Source organism: Malaclemys terrapin, chromosome 2 (genome assembly GCF_027887155.1).
Source record: "Malaclemys terrapin pileata isolate rMalTer1 chromosome 2, rMalTer1.hap1, whole genome shotgun sequence".
Classification (NCBI taxonomy): domain Eukaryota; kingdom Metazoa; phylum Chordata; order Testudines; family Emydidae; genus Malaclemys; species Malaclemys terrapin.
The window spans coordinates 75,427,772-75,453,005 of record NC_071506.1 but is presented as its reverse complement, the minus strand read 5'-3'; the positions used below and the strand labels follow the sequence as shown (position 1 = coordinate 75,453,005).

The window sequence follows — 25,234 nt, the reverse complement described above, 5'->3', positions numbered from 1 at the left end:
TGAAAAATAACATCTGAAAGCCAGAAATCTTCTCAGACAACTCTTTTAGGACTCCTGGATGCAAGTTATCCAGATCTGATGATTTTAAAATATTTATCCCTAGTAGAAGCTGTTTAGACATGCACTAAAGAGGATTATACACTACAAACTTTTGACCACACGTTACATTGGCATAAAGCTACTGCACTTAGTATATCACGTATGTGTGTGCATATGTGGGTCCCTGTGTATGTGCTGCACGTACTCACCAGGCATGCTTTTTTGATGCACAGTGCAGAGCACCATGGGTAGGTATCCCAATGTGCAACTCGTCATTATCCAGTTCACTGACTTTTAGGAAGTTTTGGCAATGCATGGTGGGGCAGAAAGGAGTCACGCAGGGGTTACTGGGATTGAGGAGTCAAGTTCACATCATGCAACTTTCTCCATTCCATAATGCCATCTCTATCACATAATTTTCATACCTATTTTGAAAATCCGATGAATCCACATGGGACATTTTGCTGTCCACCATCTCTGACAGAAGCATGGAGCCTGTACAGCTCTGTGCTATTGTCATGAACGTTGCAAGCACAGGACGCATGATCCTCTGGTATTTGCAGAACCTCAAGAAGAGCCATGGGGAATATGATGATTTCATGGAGGATAGATTGCTGTGGGACATAGCAAGAACCAGTACCAGATTGTTAGTGGCATTCATTGAGCAGATGTAAATGGTGGAGCCCACAAAACAAGCACTGACTGGTGAGATTGCATCATAATGCAGGCTTGAGATGACAAGCAATGGCTGCAGAACTTTTGGATGCGAATTCCTGGATCTGCGTGCCAAGCTCACCCCTGCCCTCCAGTGCAGTGACTCCAGAATGAGAGCTGCACTGAGAGTGGAGAAGTGAGTGGCAATTGCACTGTGAAAACTTGCAACACTGGATTGCTACCAATCAGTGGGAAATCATTTTGGAGTTGAAAAATGCACTGTGGAGCCATTGTCATGCAAGTGTGCAGGGCCATTAATCGTCTCCTGCTACACAGGCCTATGATTCTTGGCAATGTGCAAGACCTAATGGCTGGATTTGCAGCAATGGGGTTCCCAAACAGCGGTGGAGCAATACACAGCACCAGGGCCGGCTCTAACTCTTTTGCCGCCCCACGCAAAAAAGAAGAGTGCCGCCCCCCTCCCCCCCGGAGCGCCACGCCACGCCGCCATACCCCCCGCAGTGCCGCCAAAATCCCCGCCCCCCAGCACCACGCCGCCTGAATCCCCGCCCCCCAGAACGCCACACCGCCCGAAGCCACGCCCCCTCCGAGCACCACGCCAACCCCCGCCCCTCCTCCGAGCGCCAGCGCCAGCCCCCGCCCCCCCAGCACCGCGCCAACCCCCGCCCTTCCTCTGAGCGCCAGCCCCCGCCCCCTCAGCGCCGCGCCGTGCCAACCCCCTCCGCTCCTCTGAGCACCAGCCCCCGCGCCCCCAGCGCTGCGCCACGCCGCGCCAACCCCCGCCCCTCCTCCAAACGCCCGCCCCCGCCCCCCCAGCGCCGTGCCGCTCCAGCCCCCGCCCCTCCTCTGAGCGCCAGCCCCCGCCCCCCCACTGCCGCGCCACGCCGCACCAACCCCCGCCCTCCTCCGAGCGCCAGCCCCCGCCCCCGTCTCCCCAGTGCCGCGCCAGCCCCCGCCCCTCCTCCGAGCACCAGCCCCCGCCCCCTCAGTGCCGCGCTGCGCCAACCCCCGCCCCTCCTCTGAGCACCAGCCCCCGCCCCCCAGCGCCGTGCCGCGCTAGCCCCCGCCCAATAAATAAATTAATAAAAACCTGAGCGCCACCCCGACCCAAGGTGCCGCCCCAAGCACGTGCTTGGTTGGCTGGTGCCTGGAGCCGGCCCTGCACAGCATGCACATCCCTATTTTGGCATCAGACTGCCCTGCCACAGAGTACATCAACAGAAAGCTACAAGCAGGGACTTTCTTTCCTGACTGGTGGATTATCATTGGTGATGTTGAAATGCCAATAGTGATCCTGGGGGACCCAGCCAACCCCTTGATCCCTTGGCTCATGAAGCCATACACCAGCCACCTCCACAGCACCAAGGAAAGATTCAACTACCAGTTCACCAGGTGCAGAATGACAGCTGAATGTGCTTTTGGTAGATTGATGGGGCACTGGCATTGTTTACTCACCAGATTGGATCTCAGTGAAAAAAATATCCCATTGGTTATAGTTGTCTGCTCTAATCTGCATTATATCTGTGAGGCAAAGGTTGCCCCCAGGGCAGAGGGTGGAAGTGAAGCAGCTGTCTGCTGAGTTTGAACAGCCAGATACAAGGGCTGTCAGAAGAGCTCCATGAGGGGCTCAACAGCTCAGGAAGGCTTTGACAGAGCACTTTAGCAGCACGCCACAGTAATGTGTTATGGTGTACCGTGCTCTCCCTGGCCCTGCAGTTTGGGGGCCTGTTAGGAATTACGTGGTGCTTGGTGCACAACTGTATGAATAACACTAACAATGCACCTATTACTTTTGTGGTGCTTGCTGCACATTTATGATTATTACACTGTGTTTGACACTGATCCTATGAGTTGTGTCAAAGTGCACAATCACAAGTAAGTGGGTGCTTTCAATACCGCCAGCCATTCTGCAGCATATCTTGGGAACGAAGAAAGATGAATTATTTTCCAAACAATAAGAGTTTTATTGAGTAAAAAAAAACAGGTTAAAATTCTATGCAAGTTACAAGCAAATACATTAAAACCTTAACAAATTTATGGAACAGAGCTTAAAGAGGAGGGAGGAAGATTCATGTCCATTTTAGCTACACATACATCAACCGTGGCTCTCACAAATCAGCACATTTGAAGTTATGGTTGTCCTTAATGTCCTTCGGAGTGGAGTGGTAGGGGTAGGGATGCGATTCCATATGCCATGTGTAATGTTGAGGGGGTATGTAGGAAGGTGCTCTGCTGCAGCTGTTCATGGACTGCGAAGGCAGGTGTGCCTGGGATTGTTGAATCTGTTGGACCACAAGAGTCTGCAGCTTCTGTGTTTGCTACCAGAAAAGCCCCATCATGTCTTGGTGCATCTTCCTCTCCAATTCCTTGGCCTTTCTCCTGACTGCTCCTTCCTTTTCCATACAGTCTGCAATATTCATCCTCCAGACCCTCTGTTCATGGTCTGATGCTGCACTGGCTTGCGGGGGGGAGAAGGGGGATCTTTCTGAAAGTGTCATCCCAAGTCCTCTTCTTTCTTCTCCTTATCTGGCTCAGGCATTCCTCAAGTGTGGAGAGGGAACCCTTCAAGTCTGCAATGGCAGCAGCTACAGGTAAAATACACTGTCGGTATAGCTCCCAGGAAAGCAAAAGTTAAGATTCAGAACTCCCTCCCCTGGCTCCCCTAAAGTTGTAAACAAGACATACTTATTGATACTTCTGCTTCGGGGTGCTTGTGCACTGTGCCACTCACAGCTCCAGCCATGGTATGACCCGCCAGGGGTGAGGGAAATAAGGAGGGAATTGGTCAGTTGTGTGAAACTATGGGTACACAGGCCAGGGCAATGGTACTAAATATTGGCACCATTTTCCACAGGCAGTAGTGATTTTAGCTGATACCTCAGTCCTGCGGGCAACAAATGCAAAGAAAGCACAGCTGCTACTGGTGTCCTGAAACCGCCTAGGCCTTTACGCTGCTACCCTGTTTACTGCAATAGTTATTGTCAATTGGCAAGGGAAAGTGTCCTACTGCAGAGGAAGAGATAAGGCTCCCATCCCTGGAAACCTTCAGCAGAGGATAGCAGAGTACCTCCATGAAAGTGTCACCAAGATCTCTCAGGAGGAATCAAGGGACATCCCTGTGTACATAAACTGCTCTGCATGGCCCCTCTGCATAACTCTACTGCGGGAATGAAAAGCCAATAACAGTGCTACCTCTCTTTGTTGTTCCGCTCCCTCTTCTAGTATAAATAAATTAATGAAAAGTTGACAGCTGTGTCCTGCTAATTTGAGGGCACCAGCACTGTAATGGGAAATAAATTTACACTCTTACCTGAGGTGCCATCTCCTGCATCGGGCTTGCCTGTGCTCAACTACCAGGACTGACTGGACTGCAGTGGAGTCTCAAACAGGTCCTGGCTCGCAGCATAGTTGGCCCCCGGTCACGTGTTCCCTATCCTCTTCTTTCTCTTCTGCCTTCTCCTCGTCCTCGCTGTTCATACCATGGGCCAGTGACTTAGGATCCTCAGAGGTATCCATGGTGGTGTGGGGAGGGGTCTACACCAATTATGGCATGCAGCTTTTTGTAAAAGCAGCAGGTCTGCGACCTAGCACCGTATCTACTTTTGGCCTCCCTGGCCTTCTAATATGCTTGCCACAGTTCCTTCGCTTTCATACGGCACTCCTGCTGATCCATGTTGTAGCTCTTCTCCTGAATTCCCTGTGCAATCCACTCATAGATGTCCACCTTTCTACAGCTAGTCCATAGCTGTTCTTGGACAGCCTCTTCTCCCCACAGACCAAACCAGAGCACATCTGGATCATGTAACCGTGATGGTCAGCTGGGCAGTTGTGCATAACAAAGGAGAGCTGCTACGTATGCTCGCCAACTTGGACAATCAGGAAAAGGCACTTCAAAAATTTGCAGGGCTTGAAAGCAGAAGGGGCCTTCTGGTCCCCATGACCCTGGGCAGTGGAATTAACAATTGTAACCAGAGCGCTCAGCGTCAAGCATTGTGGGACAGCTTCTAGAGAACTGTTAGGGTCAACATAGGTAACACAGTGTCTATATTTGTACGGCATCAAACTCAATGCATTGACCATGGCTCAATGCCACTTGGGGATGTGGTGTTACTACATCAGAATAACAGACAATAACAGACATTGGGAGACACATTTAAGTGTAGAAATTTGCACAATTAGGTCAACAATAGGCAGCTTATGTCAATCTAACTTTGTAGTATAGAAAAGGCCTCTGTTACTAATGGATTGGAAAGCAGGTCATCACCCTTCTGTGATAGAAATACATCATCCTGCTTCTTTCCAAATATAAAACAGAAATAGTTATAGAACGCTTCTGCCTTTTTTGGATCATGAATAATAATTTTATCACCTCCATCTAGTATACCTATATACCCTATATACCCATGCCAGGATTTTTTTGTTCCTAGAATACTTTAAAAAAATCCTTCTTATTGTTCTTAGCCATGCCAGCCATAGATTTTTCCCTGATGTGATTAGCTTCCCTTTTCAATTTTCATTATATATCTAATTTATATTGATTGCTATCTACTTTGCTTCTTTTCCATTTGTTATGTGGATAATTGCTGCCTCCACTATTTCTCTTAACCAGGATGGACTTTTAATCAAAGTTGTCCTCTTTCATGTTTGTGGAATTGTGGTATTTTGGTAATCTAATAAACTCTTCTAAAATAAATCCCCATTTTCATTCACATTTTTCTGTCTAAATTTTTCCTTCCAATCAATTTCACTTATAATCTTCCTCACCTCACCTTCCTCATCATCATCATCATCTATAATTTTTAGAAATTCTAGTGATGTTTTACTATTGGCTCCATGAGACCTCCATTTTATGTCTCCCAAATTAAAGTCCCCCATCATATGCAATATTTCTTTCCACACATTAGAGATAAGTGTGTAATTGCTTATTAATTCATTTTGCTCTTATCTTGCATGATATAGTGTATTTCACACATTATTCATACAGAAAGTAGATCAGTGTGGTTAATCTTTGAGCACAGTCTAATTTACCAAGAAGCCTATAGTTTGTTAGTCACTGATTATTTTTCCTTGCATTCTTGTTGGAGAAAATTGAATTGATATACACTGAGTATTGGCTAATGACATTTTTATCATGTAGCATCACTAATGTCTGCCATTGACTTTGAGCTGACATAGGGTGAGATTACACCCATAAAATGACTCCATAGTTACTCAGGTATAAATTAGATTAGAGCAGCGATTCTCAAACTGTGGGTCAAGACCCCAAAGTGGGTCACGACCCTGTTTTAAGGGGGTCGCCAGGGCTGGCGTTAGACTTGCTGGGGCCTGGGGCCCAAGCCCAAGCCCAAGCCTGAGCCCTGGGAAATGGGGGTCACGCTTCAGCTTCAGCCCTGGGTGGTGGAGCTCAGGTTACAGGCCCCCCGCCCGGGGCTGAAGCCCTTGGGCTTCAGCTTTGGCACCCCCGCCTGGGCAGTGGGGCTTGGGCAGGCTCAGGCTTCAGCACCTCCTCCCCACCTTCACCCCTGGGTAGTGTAGTATGTTTTGTTGTCCGAAGGGGGTCATGGTGCAATGAAGTTTGAGAAACCCTGGATTAGCGTTTGGCCCATAACAGAGAATATACACATTGTTTCCTTGCTCTTTAGCAGCATGTAAAAGTAAGAGAAAACAGTAACTGGTAAAAGGAAGTACATTTACTTACAGAAAATACTAAATTCCAGGAATCTGACAGGAATGTAATCCTGACCTGATCAATTTGTCAGCACCAGCATTTGAGCTCTTAAAATATATCATATGCATTAAGGCATGTTTAGCTGCATTTTTTAATAGAAAAGTACATCATTTGATATTTTGCCTGCCTATTATTTGTCATGAAATATAAATATAACTTCTATTACACTTATTGTAATCATTCATCAGTAGTGTGATGTATGAGCATATACTACATGAAGAGGAAGTATTCCTTTTACTGTCATTACATCTTTTATTTGGTAAGTTAATGATATTACTATAAAAGTTACTTATATTTAAACATTAAGGAGATGTAATCACCCCTGTAAAGTATGATGCCAGAAAATTGGAAAAAAATTGTATTTTACTCCCAAATCAAAGCTGCAACTTAAATTTACAAAAAAAAAACACTTTAACAAGAGCTGGCTAATTCCAGTCAGGTCTGGATACAGCTATGTAAATTATCTATATGAGAGGGTATTCTGGTTATATCTGGGATATGTCAAACCTTTTGGGGTCTCATTTTTATTCCTTACTAAAAAGTGGGTCACATTTGGTTTTTCTCATATAAAGGTATTAAACTACAGAAAATATAGACTGGAACTTGAATACTTATCCAAGCTTCATGATAATTTATTTATATTTTGGTAATATTCATAAAATTGTCCCATTTTCTTAGGAAAAATATGTAGCACAAAAAAATAACTGGCACATCCCAAATATATCTTATATATCAGGTTCCATTCTTAACCAAATATTAAAAATCAGGATAAAAATCTGGATACATTTCTGTGCATTACTAAATTTGGAATATAGCAATCTAAAACTTAAAACTTCCAGTACTTGTTATATATTAATAATTTTCAGAATGCCACTTTTGTTCAACATATACTTGCATATTAACAAATGCAATAGGTGAAATTCTGCTTTCATTTTTATTGATGCAAGTCCTGAGTATCCCCGCTAGCATCAATTGCTCTGGGTTTATGTCACTGGTATGATTACACTGCAGTCAGGAGGTATGATTGATCTAGCTACATGTGCTGCAACGCTAACTCCGATAACAATAGCAGTGACGCAGCAGCAGCACACCGCGTCATGCACTAGCCACTCTAGTGTGTGCCCAGAGTTCTGGGCAGGTGGGGCTAGATGCCGTGTTGGCTTCACAGCTATTGTTAGTCCAGCTAACTACATCAAAAATAACTCTAGTATGTCTGCAGAAGATGGTGCAATCACACCTCCCAATTGCAGTGCAGACATACTCACAACAGAGAGCAGTATTAAGACCAATGTGAGAAGCTCAGGCTTATTCCCCTTTTTCATAATTATCTCCCTGTCTCTTACAAATCCATCAGTGGTCATTTCCATGTGGGTATGAGAGATCCAGGTATGGAGGGACTCCTCTATGAGAGGGTCTGGCAAGAACAATCAAGGCCTTGTTCCCCAATCCTACATTCCCTGTGCCTCAAAAACTCCCAGTGCAATCAGTGCCCATTTTGGGTGGGCAATGAACACAGGATCATGCCCTTTGTCCAGCAACAGCTAAGACAGTGGTTCTCAAACTTTTGTACTGGTGATCCCTTTCACATAGCAAGCCTCTGAATGCGACCCCCCTTATAAATTAAAAACACTTGTAAATATATCTGACTCCGTTATAAATGCTGGAGGCAAAACAGGATTTGGGGTGGAGACTGACTGCTCGCAACCTCCTATGTAATAACCTCGTGACCCCCTGTGGGATCCTGACCCCCAGTTTGAGAACCCCTGAACTAAGACAATGTACTGCTTATATCTTTCTGGTAAATAATGTTAACTATTTTTATTTGCCACATGAATTTCTAAAGTGCTTAACATCAGGGTATTGAGTACAAAATCAGAAGTTAGGACAGGTAGAATAAAAAAATAAATCTCTTCAAAAATTCCACCAGTGCAGGAAGCAAGACGATGAGAAATTGCTGCAATACTCTACAGATTCCTGTTGTCCTTGTTTATAAGCTCTATCTCCCAAGCTGTTTCCTGAATTTGAATGATTCGTTTTAAAAATCTGCTCCACCTTCCCTGCATGTGACATCTAAGCCATTAGAAATGAAAGGGCTGCTTTCAAAATGATCTGTCAGCAGAAAAGCAAATTAAAAATCTTATCTTCATTAATTTAACACTGCAAAACAATAGTAAACTGCATCCTAACATAATACAGAATGAATGTACTGACCTTTCAAAAAATGAGAGGTTATTTTACTTTCAAGACCATTAATCAGTGAAGTAACAATGCAATTCTACTGATAACCCACAGCCTACAATTTTATGCACTGCAGAATACTTACAGATTTTAACACATGACAAGAAAAAGTAAGCATCATTTGTAAGAAAACATGTCTGGTTGCACCATTTCTTTGTTTTGTTTATTCTTCTTATATTTGAGGATTCATTCCAGGATTCTTTCAGTCTTTTTAAAAGTATTGAGCTTGTTCCCCGTTGTTGTTTCATTATAACATATGCAGAAAGGCCCCCTCCCACCCACCAAAAAAGTATTCATTTTCTGCTTGTTTCTTACATTATAAATTCAGGGTTTGTCTATCCGGCAAGACTTTATAAAAAACTAGTGAAGTAATGACACCACAAGTGACAACAAATTGAAAGGTGTGCAGTTGAGAAGGAAAATTATTTTTATCCATTTAAAACTTTGTTTTTTACTAGCTTTTGGAAGCACTTTTATAATTACGGTGTCTAATGAACTCTTTGGACAAAGGATATCTTTGTTAAAGATTCAACACCATAGGCATATTCAGGACATGTCTACATTGCAGGGATTATAGTTAAGGCTATGATTTAGTCACAGAGGTTGCGGAAGTCACGGAATCCGTGATTTTTAGCGACCTCCATGACGTCAGCCTGCAGTGGTTGGGAGCTGCAGGGTACCCCATCCCCCTCAGGGGCAGGGAGCTGCAGGGTACCCCCACTGCCTGTGACAGCCCCCAGAGCTCCAAGCCGCCGCAGGTGGTAGGGTATCCCGCAGCTTCCGTCCCAGCCGCAGCAGGCAGTGGGGGAACCCCCCGAGCTGTCGGCCACCACGGGCTCCCAGAGCTGCAGGCAGCCAGGACCCCGCAGCTCCCAGCCGGGGCTGGTGGTGGGGATACCCCGCAGCTCCTAGCTGTGGTTAGGGAACTGCTGAGCTCAAGGCTGCTGCGGGCCTCTAGAGCTGCAGGCAGCGGGGGGTACCCGCAGTCCTCACTTAAGGTGGGAAAGCTCAATAACATCACTCATACGTGAAGTCTACCAGAGAAAGGCCAGACTTGAGATATCTGATAGTTTGAAGCTAAGCAAACAAACAGAAAAAAAAAAAAACCTTAAATAAAAAACTACACAACTTTACAGGCCTCCTTTATGCATCATAAATAAGCAAATAAAAATGTGCCCAATCCCAATTTTTCAATATCTTTCACAGGTCACTTTAAGAATCTTCATTGGAAGGCGTTCTAAATCAGCCAAATGGAGCAGCTCAACCTGGGTTACGCTGTGATTTACTGAAAGGCAGAGAGCTCTGCTTCCATCACTACCTCAACATCTCAGACTGTTACTTTGGAGTCTAGCCTGTTGGATTTTGAATTCCAAAAGTTTGGTGCCTTTTCACTGACTGGATAATTAATCTGCAAGCTAGCATGGTTAGTGGGAAAGGTTTTTCTAATAGGTAAATACATACCTTTCCTGGGGGTGTATCTGCATGCCAGTGCAGCTGCCCTGTGGTTGCATTAGGCAGAGGAGGAGATGGATGGGTATAATTTGCATTCCTCCTGTGCCCACAGAAGTGAATCTGGCCCATGGCTGTTTGCATCTGAAACAATAACTTAACGCAAAGGAAAATTTCTTAAAAATGTGTTTGCACCTATGTTAATAGCCCTTGCATAAAAACCTGCTAACTGCTGTCACCATTTTAAGCACACTGTCAAATAGACTGCCACCAAACAGGGTTACATGGCAGATTGGTTAAAATCACCTCTTTTCAAGCATCCTTATATTTTATTTTATAACATTATTACTCATGCATATACTGCCTTCCACCCGAGCAGCTCCATGATCTCATTGGGTCATACTTCATTTTGATCTTTGTCATACTCCAAAAATACATACATAGATAGATAGATTTGACCCTGACCTTTTAAAGGCACCTATCACCACACTATCCAGATACCTATACGCAATTAAGGAAAGTAAAACGTCATCCAAAAGGATTATTACTCCCCTCCCCCAAAAAAGATTTTGCCATTTTCTAAAGGGGGTCATTCTCCCAAGGGTTGTCTTCTGGACAACGGAACTCTGCTGGTAATATAATATGGATCCATCACAAAACAAATTGGTAACCAACTGTTAACTGAATTTACAAATTCCCTGTGCTTATGAACCAAAAAAGAGCACACATGATAATATTGTACGTGCACAAATATCTATTGTGTATGTATTGTTTAGACTAGAATTGCTAGAAATAAAATAGTAAGCAGAGCATAATAAAAATTTAGGGCCATATTCTGCCAGCCTTACTCACACTGAGTTGTACCCAATGTATGAGCAGTAGAACTCACCAGAAGCGGTAGCATGTCCCTGCAGCCTCTAGGCCGGGAACTGCAGCCAATGGGAGCTGCAGGGGTGGTGCCTGTGGGTCCTCCACCTAGGAGCCACTGGGACATGCCACCACTTCAGGGAGCCACGCAGAGCCTGGGCAGGCAGGGAGCCTTCCTAAGGTAAGCGCCACCTGGCCGGAGCCTGCACTGCCTCCCACACCCCAACCCCCTGCCCACCCCGAGACCTCTCCTGCACCCAAACTCCCTCCCAGAGCCTGCACCCTGCACCCCAACTCCCTGCCCCAGCGCTGAGCCCCCTCCTGCACCCTAAACCTCTCATTCCTGGCCCCATCCCAGAGCCTGCACCCCCCAGCTGGAGCCCATGCCCCCTCTACACCCCAGCCCTGAGCCCCCTCCCGCACGCCGAACCCTTCGGCCCCAGCCTGGAGTCCCCTCCTGCCCCCCAAGCCCCTCATCCCCAGCCTCACCCCAGAGCCCTCACCCCTTCCTGGAGCTCTCACCCCCTCATTTCTGGCCTCACCCCAGAGCCTGCACCCCCCAGCCAAAGCCCTCACGCTTTCCTGCACCCCAATCCACTGCCCCAACCCAAAGAAAGTGAGTGAGGGAGGGAGAGCGAGCAACGGAGGGAGGGGGGATGGAGTGAGCGGGAGTGGTGCTCAGAGAAGGGGCAGGGTAAGGGTGTTCGGTTTTGTGCGATTAGAAAGTTGGCAACCCTAGCTTAGGGGCCAGCCTGCTAAATAAAAATATAACTGGGTGAAGTAGCTTAAAAAAATAACACTTCACTCCATTTATCCCCCAACTTTCTCCCCTTAAAAAAACCCCTAAACTAAACAGAACCACTATTTAAAAAAAAAACAAAAAAACAAGGGCTGTCAAGCCATTCATCATGCTGTTAAACAATGGAATATCATTTATTTAAATATTTTTGGATGTTTTCTACATTTTCAAATATTGATTTCAGGTACAACACAGAATACAAAGTGTACAGTGCTCACTTTATATTATTTTTATTACAAATATTTGCACTGTAAAAATGATAAACAAAAGAAATAGTATTTTTCAATTCACCTAATACAAGTACTGTAGTGCAATCTCTTTATCATGAAACTTGAACTTACAAATGTAGAATAATGTACAAAAAATAACTGCATTCAAAAATAAAACAATGTACAACTTTAGCGTCTACAAGTCCACTCAGTCCTACTTCAGCCAATAGCTCAGACAAAACAAGTAATTGTTGGTTACAGGGGGTACAGGCTAAAGCTCAAGTTAGCACAACTCATCACATTACTCAGGCTAAGTCTACTCATTTTATGCCACTGTCCTCCCAATACCTTCCTACAATTCCTCCCCATGTGCCCCTGAGAGACAAGTTCTTGCACAAGATTTCAATCAATCAATCAATCAATCATCCAGAAGTTGTATTTGGAGAGCAGAGAAATAGGGCCCTCAACAAGATTCAAGGACAACATCCTGAGAAGCTCAGAGCTTATTTCTTCTACCCCCATTCTGGCTGTTTTGTGGTACACCTCTACCTCGATATAACGCGACCTGATATAGCACGAATTTGGATATAACGCGGTAAAGCAGTGCTCCGGGGGGGCGGGGCTGCGCACTCCGGCGAATCAAAGCAAGTTCGATATAACGCGGTTTCACCTATAATGCGGTAAAATTTTTTGGCTCCCGAGGACAGCGTTATATAGGGGTAGAAGTGTGTTTATGTATTTACATTTGTATTGAGCAAATAAAACTGGCCAACTGTTTTAATGGTAGGATTTCAGCTGTAGAGTAGTTTATGTTATAGCCTGAAATGTATCCAAATTGTTTCGTGGTTAGTCAGTAGAGGGAAGAAGTCTGCCCAGTAACAGAATGTTATCTGTATACAATAAATTCTTGTGTTTCTATCTGTCCTGATATGCTATATCACCCTTCCCCAATGGCGATTTGATAGGTAGAGTGGACAAAGAGCAATCCGGTTTTATGCCATGTGACATTAATAGGGGAGGGGCCCCGACAACTCACCTGAACCATGATCACGGATGTTTACAGAAGACTATTCCGTTTGTTAGAGAAACAGAAACACCTTTTAAACCCTGTCTAAAATACAAACATAATCCAGATTAAAACCTGGCTGTGAAACATGGCTGGAGGTCAAATCATGTTAGAACATGGTTTATTCTTGGATAGAAAACATGTTAGGCCTGATGTACCAGTCCCTTGTGCTTTGTGTAGTTGTTTGCACTTCGCAGAGTAGGTGCAAAATGCCACCATCAGTCTCAGAAGTCTGATTTGGTAGTATTACTTTGCACAGGTGTAAATTACTATACAAGGGGCAAGGGAGTGAAGATTCAGAACCACTACAACTGTGTTACAGAATTGTTTTAGCCTAGGTGGGGGTGTCTACATTTTGGACATTTTCCAAAGATTTCCCCAGTGTTGCTAACACCAGCTGAGCTCCAGCACTGTTAGCAACATTTGGAGCTCTAGGTCCAAATCCTCAGGATCAGTGCTACTGCACCTGGCAAGAAAGAAAAAACTATAATACAATTTTCCTGCATTCGTAGTCAAATGTGGTGTGTGTGTGTGTGTGGGGGGGGGGGGGTTAGAGCAGCTAGGTCCTTAGACCTTTTTAAATGTATAGTTTGAGTAAAGGACAATTATGAAAAACTCATTATTCTCAGCCAGTTTTCACATGGTTAATTTACATACTGCAGACCCATTGATTAGATTGCTAATTAGATTGATTAGAGGACACGTTAATCTCTCTGTACATTCAATAACAGATTTAAAAGCAGCCGTCCCTCAACAAAAAAAGACTTCAAAGAGAAACTGCAAAGCTTAAATTCATTTGCAAACTTAACACCATTAATTTGGGCTTGAACAAGGACTGGAAATGGCTGGCTCACTACAAAAGCAATTTTCCCTTTTTTGGTATTGACAGCTCATCAATTATTGGGAGTGGACCATATCCATCCTGACTGAATTGGCCTTGTCAACACTGGTTCTCCACTTCTAATCATAGAAGATTAGGGTTGGAAGAGACCTCAGGAGGTCATCTAGTCCAACCCCCTGCTCAAAGCAGGACCAACGCCAACTAAATCATCGCAGCCAGGACTTTGTCAAGCCAGGCCTTAAAAACCTCTAAGGATGTAAGGTAACTCCCTTCTCTTCATGTGCCAGTATATTTATGCCTGTATCTGTAATTTTCACTCCATGCATCTGAAAAGGTGGGGTTTTTTACCCACGAAAGCTTATGCCCAAATAAATCCCTTAGTCTTTACGGTGCCACTGGACTCCTCGTTGTTTTTGTGGATACAGACTAACATGCCTACCTCTCTGATACGCCATGACACCACACTTTTATACCAATTTATATTAATATTCTGCCTTAAAAGACATCTCCAAAGCCAATTCTATCACATTTCCAATAAGACTGGTGTCTGACTAGATAATTCTTCCAGTTCCTTATACCACTTTCTTTCCAACTTTCCCAGTTTGTAGGCTCCAGTTTAATCTTGGGGTAAACACAATCCTGATATAAATGAACTGCCTGATGTGTTGTGAATCCATTTTTTCTCTCTTGAACAGGTCCTGAAATAGGGTATTCCCCCACCAGCCCCTATTCCTGGGCTGTCAGGGCTCAAATTAAAGGCTATGTCCTCCGATCCCTCCCACTACCTATGGTGCACCAGCCAAGTAGGCTGGACCATATCCAGCTGCTCTGTCTGCAAAACTAGCCAGAGATCATAACTACATACTCCTGCTCCAAACAGGGCATATCCGTAGCCTTATGTTCTACAGTGATGTGTGTTCTATCACCTTGCAAGGATGAGGAACCCCAGTGAGCCAACCTTTACTCCACCTAGGTCTGCCAGGAATAATGGTAACTAATGCCCCTGATGCCTGTCCCATCTGTGATGAGATGAAATCGTTGCTGCACGTCCACCTTCAATGTGCGAGATTGCAGCCCCTCTTTTGGCTCCTTCAGAACCTCCTGCTGAGTTTCTGTTTGCACTTTACTCCACATCTATTCTGCTATGCACTCCCTATCTGTGACCCCAAGAAGTCATATGACTTCCTAGTCAACCTCCTCCTAGCACTGACCATGATGGCCATACCTCAGTCAAGGAGGAGGACACTCAACCGAGACGTTCTTTGCAACTGTAGGGCCTACTTCCATTCCCTTGTCATTTCACTGCTCTCAGCAGAGTGTCTCTGGGCAGCATCCACTGACTCCTTGGACTCCTTTATGAAGCAGTGGATGCTGTCTAGGGTTCTCTGCTTATTGTCCCCATCTGGTACCCTTGTTTTGAACTTTTGACCCCCACTCCTGTGTTTTATCATTTGTTGTCTCGTGGAATCTTGTTTTCTGGGCTCTGTGGCCCCTCCCTCAATTGAGGAGGTGGGCCTCTTGTCTAGGTGGACTTAGGCCCACCCTCCCAAAATTCACATTAGCCCTCAAACCTTCCTCACACCCTAATCCACCCCTATATCCCTCTTGCATTTGTTCTCTTTCTACTGAATACCAAACTCTTAGATGTACTATGATTTATCACGTTGAAATTCAAAAGCATCTAATTGCCTCCATAGTTCATTGTGCATTTGTGACCTTATAGCCACTTCATTTACATAAAGTAACCTAAGCATTATCTTCCTGTCCAGGTTTTTAAGTAATTTACATAGATGTTAAAAAGGGTTGCAGACAAGTTAACCCCTTGTTATCCTGAACCCTTAACTATTCTTATTTTAGCCTAGATATTGCTGTCTGAATAAACCTCCCCTACTCTCATTCCTTCGAAGGTATTACAGCTTCTGCCATAATTAACTTCTATTCACAATATCAAGTGCAGGAGAAATCTGCCAAACAAACCTACAGCTTATTGTTTTGAAGCCAATATACAGCCCTTAAATACTCTTAGTGAACACACAAGTGCACAGTGATGCTGCAAAAGCAGGGTTATTCTGGGTTTATAGTCAGACCAGGGCCCTGACATTCTACCAACCCCCAGGCAAATTATTCCTGCCAGGGGCAGCATTAATATGTGGGACATGGGCTGATCAGGTCAAGGGGCAACATGCTCAAATGTGGCATTTTTACTGCCTGCACTTACAGGAGTCACCCTTGCTACCATCAGTGTTGCTGTACTAATGGAACATTATGGATAAAAATTTTCCTATTGTAGAAACTCCAATGACCTGTACATTACTTTATCAACAAAGCTGTTGAGTAGGATGCTGTGAGCAAACACACCTATTAACTGACTAGAACTGCAATAGAAACTGATCATCATGCCGTATTATATCAGTGATAACATATATACACATACCCAACTGGAATGTTACCATAATTATGCACTACTTTAAAACAAATAGAACACTTTCCATTAATTTCTTTATGCAGATTCTGTCACTCCTGTATTGTTACAAGTTTAAGGAATAATACATGGACATGTCCTTATTGCCGGGCTTATCTTCCTTCGGAAGGAATTCCAGCTACTGATATTGCCAAGAAGATGAAAAGTGTATACCAAAACTGCACAAAGTGTGACACACAGGTTTGCAAACCTAACATTCATTACTGATTAACTCTAAAGATATTCTGTACACAAGAAGTGATAAGATTAAGGCCTCTTTTCTAGGCTGTGTCTACAGTTAAACTGCTACAGTAGCACACTGCAGTTGGTGCTTCAGAGTAGCCATACACCGCAGCAATGAGAGGGGTTCTCCCAGCGCAGTCGTTGAGACAGTAGCTAAGTCAATGGAAATGTTTTGCCATTGACCCAGTGCTGTGAACACTGGGGCTCAGGTCCCTTGAATTATGTCACTCTGGGGTGTGGACTTTCACACCCCTGAAAGATGTAGCTGGGTTGACCTAATTTTTTAGCATAGACCTGGCCTCAGGGCAAGCAGAATATTTTGCTGTAGCGATGCCAGTCAATTTCCTCATATAAACAAACTCTAAAATAAACCCAGTCAGACCAATTGGACCTACTTATCCCAGCTCCCATTGGCCAGGAACTGGGAACTGCGGCCAATGGGAGCTTTGGGGGAGGTACCTGGAGGAGCAGCAAGAGCAGCACATGGAGCCGTTTCTCCCCCCACCCCTCCTCCGAGACTCTGGCTGCTTCCTGGAGTGGAGCGGGGACAGGGCAGGCAGGCAGGGAGCCTGCCCTGGCCATGGGGCGCGGCGCTGCCACCCCGCTCTAGGTAAGCGGTGCTGGGCTGGAGCCCGTACCCCGCACCCCTTCTGCACCCCAACCTCCTGCCCAGAGCCCCCTGCCACACCCTGCACCCCAACCCCTGCTGCTCCCCTCACCCCTCCTGCACCCCAACTCCCTGCCCTGAGCCCCCTGCCACACCCTGTACACCTCTTGCACTCCCTGCCCTGAGCCCCTGCTGCACCCCTCACCCTTCCTGCACCCCCTGCCCTGAGCCCCTGCTGCACCCCTCACCCCTCCTGCACCCACACCCCAATTCCCTGCCGTACCCTGCACACCTCCTGCACCTCAACTCCCGGCCCTGAGCCCCCTCCTGCACCCCCTGGGGTGAGGACTTCGGGGAAGGGGTTGGAATGGGGGCAGGGAACGGGCGAGAAGAGGTGAGGCGGGGCAGGGGCGGGGCCTCATGGAAGGGGTGGAGTGGAGGCGGGGCTGGGGGCAACGAGGGGGGCTGTCAGTGATGTGGCCCTCGGGCCAATGCACTAGTCCTCATGCGGCCCTCGAGGTCATCTGAATTTGAGACCCCTGCGCTATAACAACCTGCTAGAATCAAACTAAAGGTATTAAATTGCATCTACATTAGAGTTACTGGTGTTTTCCCATCAAGTTAAACTACCTCAATTGAGCTAACAACTGGAAAAACAAAAACAAAAAAACCCACCTTTTTTTCTTAATTTAGGCAAGGCATTTGTGTTCTCATTTACCCCTGTGCAAATTTGCTTGTAAAAGCTACCATTGTCCACATGTGTAAATCACTAAACAAATTGCAAAGCTGTAGAGAATTAGACCCATCATTTCTAACTTTGCAGAGCAGAGCAAGAGAGTGAATTAGCAGATCTGGACAAGGAAGACAGTTGATTGGTACTTTACTCATATACATTAATTTGAAAGTATATACAAAACCAAAACATTTTTTCACTTTGTTCACAACTTTTCACTGCTTACTTGTCCCCTTTTCATTCTGCATAATGAATACCCCACCCTGTTTTGATTTTAAGTGTAGGCCAGAACAGCATCTCCTTCCTCATTCTTCTTTCTCAGTGTCTTACTTCCTTTTGTCTTGTCAGCTGCAAAATAAAACCTAATTCTTCTATATCAGCTGTAAGCTGAACATATTGCAGCGGAATGCCAAAATGAAGGGATAAATTTAGGCAGGGCTGTTGTTATCTGATTAGTTAGATTACAAACAGCATGAGAAACATATCAGGAATGTTATATTATAATAGTGTGATTTTTAATTTTTATTTTTGCCTTGTGTTTTGTATTTCAGAAAACTATTTCACTGGTAATGGATGGTTTAAGGCAGGATCTTAATATTACTACATGTGCATTTTTGTATTTCTTTTTTATTTGAGACATATCAGAGGCAACAAAAATGTCATTGATATGTCAAAGAGTACAAGGCTCTTGTTGTTTTTCTTTGTAGAAAATACTTAAAGGGCCCGGTTCACAAGATTTACTGTAACAGGGTCCTGAAGTAAAGTGAATGGGCCAGATCTCAGTTACATCAGTGTAAGACCCAAATCCCAGCCCCAATGAAGCCAATTATCAGGGGGTAGCCGTGTTAGTCTGTATCTACAAAAACAACAAAGAGTCTGGTGGCACCTTAAAGACTAACAGATTTATTTGGGCATAAGCTTTCGTGAGTATAAACCTCACTTATTGCTACTGACTTCGTCAGGACTAGGATTTGATCCTTAGTCTAGTAAAAGTATAGTTGATTTTAGTGGAGTCAGTCAAGATTTGCACCAGTGTAACAGAGCAGAATGTGATCAAATAGGTCTTTTTACCTGCATAAGACGCGGTGGGTAGGGCCCACTATCTCCAACAGTTCATTTCACGATCTAAAGTGTTAGTCTGAAAACCAGGACAAAAGCCTCAAACTGCTAGATATCTAGTTCTAATTAATTTTACACTCAAAACATGCACTTTTTTGTTAAGTAATGTATTAAAATAATGTGCTCAGTCAGTAAGATCTTGTAACTCCTGAGAAGTTGGGCTAATAATAGAAATTATGATATATCCTTAATTAAAGTTCTACCAGTCTAATGAAAATAGCTCTTAAGCAAACTGGCCTCTAAGTTTTCAGGCTTGGTTTACAATAGGTTGATACAGCTATGGTACTCAGTGGGGTGAAAAATCCAAGGGAAGGGAAAAAACCCTTCCATCGCTGTAGTCTGCATCTACACTACAGGGTTATAGCAGGATAGCTACAGCATCATAGCTATGCTACTGTAGTGCAGATAATGTAAACCTGGCCTCAGAATGGCAAAGATAATAAGCTATGCCAAGTGAACAAGACCACCGGGTATATGACATGTCCGTTGGGCTAAAGAATAACAGGTTGCGTTTTAACATTGCCTAGGTATGTCTGAGTGAAATGAGAGTTCATTTAAGGACTTGTGAGCAATATGTAGAAAAATATGGACCTCTACAAGAGCTCGGAGACACAGTAACAAGGTACAGCCCTTTGATGATCATAATGTGACCACTGTGCTGTTGAGTTTACTATGTATTGGTGTTGGGATAAAATAGTACGAAGTACAGCTAGTCAATTAAAAAAAGAAAAAGGTCAAAATTTGGAAGTTGTTTCCATTTCACAGGGTTTGACATGTAGCCATTTTCACTTTTTTCACAGTCACTTTTTTATCAAAATGGTCATCAGTTTTTTTGTATACTGAAACCCAGTAATGATTTTGAGAATGTTTTCAATAAAAAACAAATATGAAATGTGACACTTTGCAAAAATACAAAAAATCAAGTCAACAGCTTTTTCGTTAACATTTTTATTTTTGAAAAAAGGCCTTTTTTAAAATCAGATTCTTTCTTTGAAAAATTTCAACCATCGTATAGCATAAAGCTAAGAATCAACATTTTAAAATATTTAGGGTAATTAAAATCCTCATTACTTTTTGGAAAACAAAATCTACCCGTGTTTTTTTATAAACAAAGAAAGTCATTCATAATTATACCATCTTTGTAATTCCCAGATATGCCTGTCCATTTTGCCAGTGTGAGTGCATGAAGATGATCTAATGGACCATTGTCTCACTTACCATAGAACAGAAAGGAGAGCAGTGGTAACTATCTTGCAGTCAGTTATATGTGCAAATGTGTACTTTATTGAACGTACATATTAAATTGATTGATTCTGTTTGGCTGTAGATACTAGTAGACATGACAACAGGTAAAAAAAAGCATTAATTACAAACTTGGCTTGGATGACACAGTAATTAAAAAAATAAGTGGCCTGGTCCCAATCTGTACTAGTAATTCCACCCCAGCTAGCACGGGTGCTAGAAAATGGTATCAAAAGTTCTACGCTAGAAATACACCCAATATGTCATGATGGCTCCAAAGGATAGCTTATAGTTAGCCCTTTGGACTAATGGCATGCATTTTCAAAATGCCATGCCACCAACATTTTTACAAGATTCAGTGATTCTTCCACTTTTAAAATTCTGTATTCGTCATTTCTCTCCATGGACCCAACATCCGCGCCTAACCTCCCAGACTCCACTTTCTGTGCAATATTTTCTGTCTATCTTGATAGTTCTCTTGCCTAGCACAATCTATGGATCATTGACCTATGGATCATTATTTGAGAACTACTCCAATGATTCATAAGAGCTACAAAGGACTCACAGGACAAGGACAAATTATTCCAGTTGTACAAACAAAAATACATAGCATGGCCCCAAGCCTAGGGCTCTGTGAGGCATAAGGGTCTGACTGTGGGGATCAAATTACAGGATCAAGACCTCTATATAGGCCTGATCTTGACAAGTTCTGTGCACGACTCTCATTGACTTCACTGGGAGCTGAATTTGCTTAAGACCTGATCCTGAGGGATGCCAAATCAAAAAGTTAACAAATTGAATGACTGATATATGACACAACCATCCCTCATCACTAACAAAACAAAGGACAACATTCTCTTCTCCCTTATGGTGCAGGTTAGTTCTCAATCTGCTTAACTACTATCGTATTGATGTTAACATTTTGGTAGGTCTGTGTACATCGGGGTGGGCAAACTTTTTAGCCCGAGGGCCACATCTAGGTTTGAAAATTGTATGACCAGCCATGAATGCTCACGGTTCCCGGCCAATGGGAGCTGCAGGGGCAGTGCTTGGGGCAGAGGCAGCGTGCGGAGCCCTCTGGCTGCCCCTACGTGTAGAAGCCGGAGTGGGGACATCCCACTGCTTCCGGGAGCTGCGCGGAGCCCCGGCGCATGCGGAGCAGGGCAAACCTCGGACCCTGCTCCCCGTTGGGAGCTCAAGGGCCAGATTAAAACGGCTAAGGGGCCGGATGCGGCCCCTGGGCCATAATTTACCCACCCCTGGTGTCTGTAGTACTGAGAATACAAATTAAGGGAAGAATAAATAAGGTTACAGTTAAAGATTGGGTTCACCATTAAGAGTTACTACCCTAGCAGACCATATTTTGCCAAATTTTAGTTGTGTGGTTTTAAATTAGGTTCAGCATTTATTTGTTCAAGTCCACTGATTGTTCAGCACATATAGAAGCCAACTTGGTAATCGCCAGACAAAAATGTTATATTTTTTAGCATAAATAAGTTTATTTATAGTACTTAGAGCAAATGCATAAACAGTAGCTGTGTGTAGTTATGGGGCAGAATAAGCCCCTTAAAACTTAGTTAACCCTCTTGTGTTAAAAGATCTCACTCCACAATTAAACAAGTTTATCCCTTATAGACCAGTAAATAATATACATTACACAGCATTTCATTAAAATAGTCTAACATCGTCCTTGAAAACCTCACACAAATATACAAACTATAGTTTAATTTAAATAATGTTTAGATTATAGAACAAACCCCAAAAAGAGTCAAGAAATTTCTCTGTCACACTGATGTCATAGCAACATGATCTATAAACGTGACTATCTGGTACAGCAAGCGGATAGACACTGTTTATTGCATAATTTGCTACCAGAATCCTGCCACATAGCAAAGAGTTCTCCAGGGCAGGCTGGGGAAATACTCCATAGGACAGTGGTTGCAATTAGAGACTGGCCTCTCCCCTTAATCTTGAAACCCTAGAAGGATAGGACTGGAAGGGACCTCAGTATGTCATCTAGTCCACTCCTCTGCACTCAAGGCAGGACTAAGTAATAACTAGACCGTCCATCCTCCATGGGATGTATTGTGTGGGTTGGCACATTAGATATCTGTTTCTGAGCGTGCTCAGTTGAGGTTCATGGAGAGATTCTAGTCTGCTGTTTCTACCTCCTCTTTCATACCAGAAGAGCACAGAGCAGGATTTAGCTCTAAAAGTATTAATCAATAAGTTAGCCTTTTACACTTTGCTATAAGCATGTTATTCAAATGCTGTTTTAAGTGTGTACTAATATTTTTATGATATTATTTGAACTAAATGTTGCAACAATTACAATGGTTAGCTATATTGCAGAGGACCAAAAATTACGAAGGAACTAAAATCTCCTTCCAAAACAATGAAGGTATTTTTGTTTTAAGTTGTACAGTAATCCACCACATATGTAAGTGGGAGCCCCATTATTTTCAGTGGATGCCCCATTATTTTCAGTGGAAGAATAAATCATGTAGCACATAGGTTGGGAGCACCACAAATAACATTTCATTTAAACACTCTTGGGTTAGCCAGTACCAGGGAAGGAGTTAAGCATGAGATGAGGGCAGACAGACATCCCCATGGGTATCTACTGAACAGAAAACACGCAACTGGGATTAACCTAATTTTACAGCTGGACTGCGGGTGTATTGCGTCTGGCAGTAAATGTATGTCACTCAGAGAATGTCATTTAGCTATTACTGTTCCAGATATTTCACTCTCCCCTTATCACTGATATTTCCTTCTGCAATGTCTTCGTAATGAAAACTCAATAGTTATAGTTTTTCCCCTGCTTACAGTACTGTCCAATTTGTCGTTTAATACCTGGTGGAGATCCAAGCTATTTTAGCAGGAATTTTATAAGGCATCTTCAACTCAGACACACATTCAACCATGAAGACTACATAGTGAGTAAATAATCATTTTTATAAGCTACTGTCCTGACTTCTTTACATATGTCCCTCCGTACCTCTGACAATCAATATGTCATGTGAGCGTATGCATTAGATTGCCAGAATGTCATGCTTAGGGCATGTTGTGATGTTAAGAAGATGTAACAGATATGAATGGGAGCAACACTCTAATGGTAAGAACCCCGACTCTAATGGTAAGAACACAAGACAAAGTTGGGAGACATGGATTCTTTTCCCAGTTCTGCTACTAAGTTGTGTGACTTTTGGCAAATACTTAGCCTCTCTCTGTTCCTCAACTTACCCCACTGGCTTCAATGGATTGAGCTATTAAACAACAGCTACTTACACTTTCCTAACTCAATAAAATTTAGACTATACATCACAAGAGTCAAAAAAATATTAAAAATTCCAAAAAACATTTTTCAGTGGTTTCCTTTATCGCCTTGACTGACGTCCATTCAGACACCATCCTGAAAAAAAGAGATGAATCTAATACTTTCTAAAGTGAGGGCAGACCCCTGAGAAAGTGCTGCCAGACTTGAGAGAACCACATGTGCCATCAATAAAATGTTAATCTATACTACGTGCATATAAGAGCAATACACCTGTGTTGGGTAATATTTTATTGATGGCTAATGTATTTTTTTATCTTGTTTGCAATAGAGTGCTGAGATATGCAACATTTTGTTATTTAGATATGTAATTATATAATATGCATCTCTATGTCTGGGGCCTGTAATAAATAACATAGGAGTTACTGGTGTTTGCATATCATATTTTACTTGTCTGTCTCCTCTGGAATTCTTCCTTTTATAATTACATTTGTTTCATAGTAAAGATTTCTCCCACTATAAACTGTCAGTGCTTAAAATTGAGTAGTATAAAATAAGTCCCCAATCCTGCAAACTACTTATGTATGTGCTTAACTTTAAGCATGCACATAGTTCCATTGAAATCAACGTTTAGTTGGGTCATGGTCTAAGCAAGCTCTCAAGAATAGAAGTAGCTTGTTAAAGCAGTATTTGTTTTTATCTGCATGCCTAAATATCTTTTTCTTTTCTTATTCCAGGATATAAACATAGTAGAAGAAGCCCTTATTGAAAACATTCTATACCAGTCATTTTTAGAATATATACAAGTGAATCATCCAAACAGCACATAATTCTACTGAAAAGGGTGGGATAGATGTTCAACAGATTACATTGTTCATTCAAATTCAGTTTTTACAGTTACCGGGACATTGTCAGATTTTAGACCTAAACAGGTTGACTTAAAAAATAGTTTTGTTTTTAAATTAAATTCCAACTCCATCACAGAAAAATGTAAAAGATCACACTGCCATATTGCTGGTTTTGAACACCTAAAATGCAATAGTCACTGTCTGCCTGTACTACCTTATTGCTCATTGACAAACACCTTTACCTTTATACAAAGGAAAGGCAATGACTGGAGCAGAGAGCAGCTTGTGATTGCACATTCCACGAGCAGGCCAGAGTCTCCATGATACTGCTGCTGATGTTGCAATGCTTGGGACAGACAGCAAACAAGGCACAGCCTTTTTTGAATTATGTAGCCTATCAGACTGGGGGGGCACTCAGCGCTTCTGGCCTGCACCAGGGTGGTGGGGCTAGGGTCTTCTCTGCCCAGCAGGGATGGGGTCCCAGGGCTTCAGCCCTGCAGGGCATGCCTGCCGGGGCTCAGGACATCAGCAGGTGCCTCCTGTGGGGCAGGAGCCCCGGCAATCGCACCCTGGCTCTCAAACTTCTGAAGTTTGTCGTATGCGGCTCAGAGGGTCAGTACGTTTGGCCACCCCTGTTCTAAAGTGACCAGAAGATAGGGCTATAGAATTGTTTCAAAATGTACCTCCAACAGAGAAGTAAGCACACAAACTTCTGTGTGTAATTCTACACATTTTCATTGTTGATTTAATTTCACAAATATGTTTTATTGTGAGGAATAAAAAGTTGGCAGGG

General features: G+C 43.5%; 1 protein-coding gene across 1 annotated transcript; it reads left to right on the top strand.

Moving 5' to 3' along the window:
* Positions 1–527: 527 nt before the first annotated feature.
* RNF125 (ring finger protein 125) lies at positions 528–25,234 on the top strand. Its single transcript, XM_054017573.1, is given in 7 exon segments — positions 528–709; positions 16,420–16,573; positions 19,602–19,696; positions 20,227–20,252; positions 20,255–20,316; positions 23,148–23,255; positions 24,331–25,234. Coding segments are annotated over 7 exon segments (720 nt in total). The 3' UTR covers positions 24,424–25,234.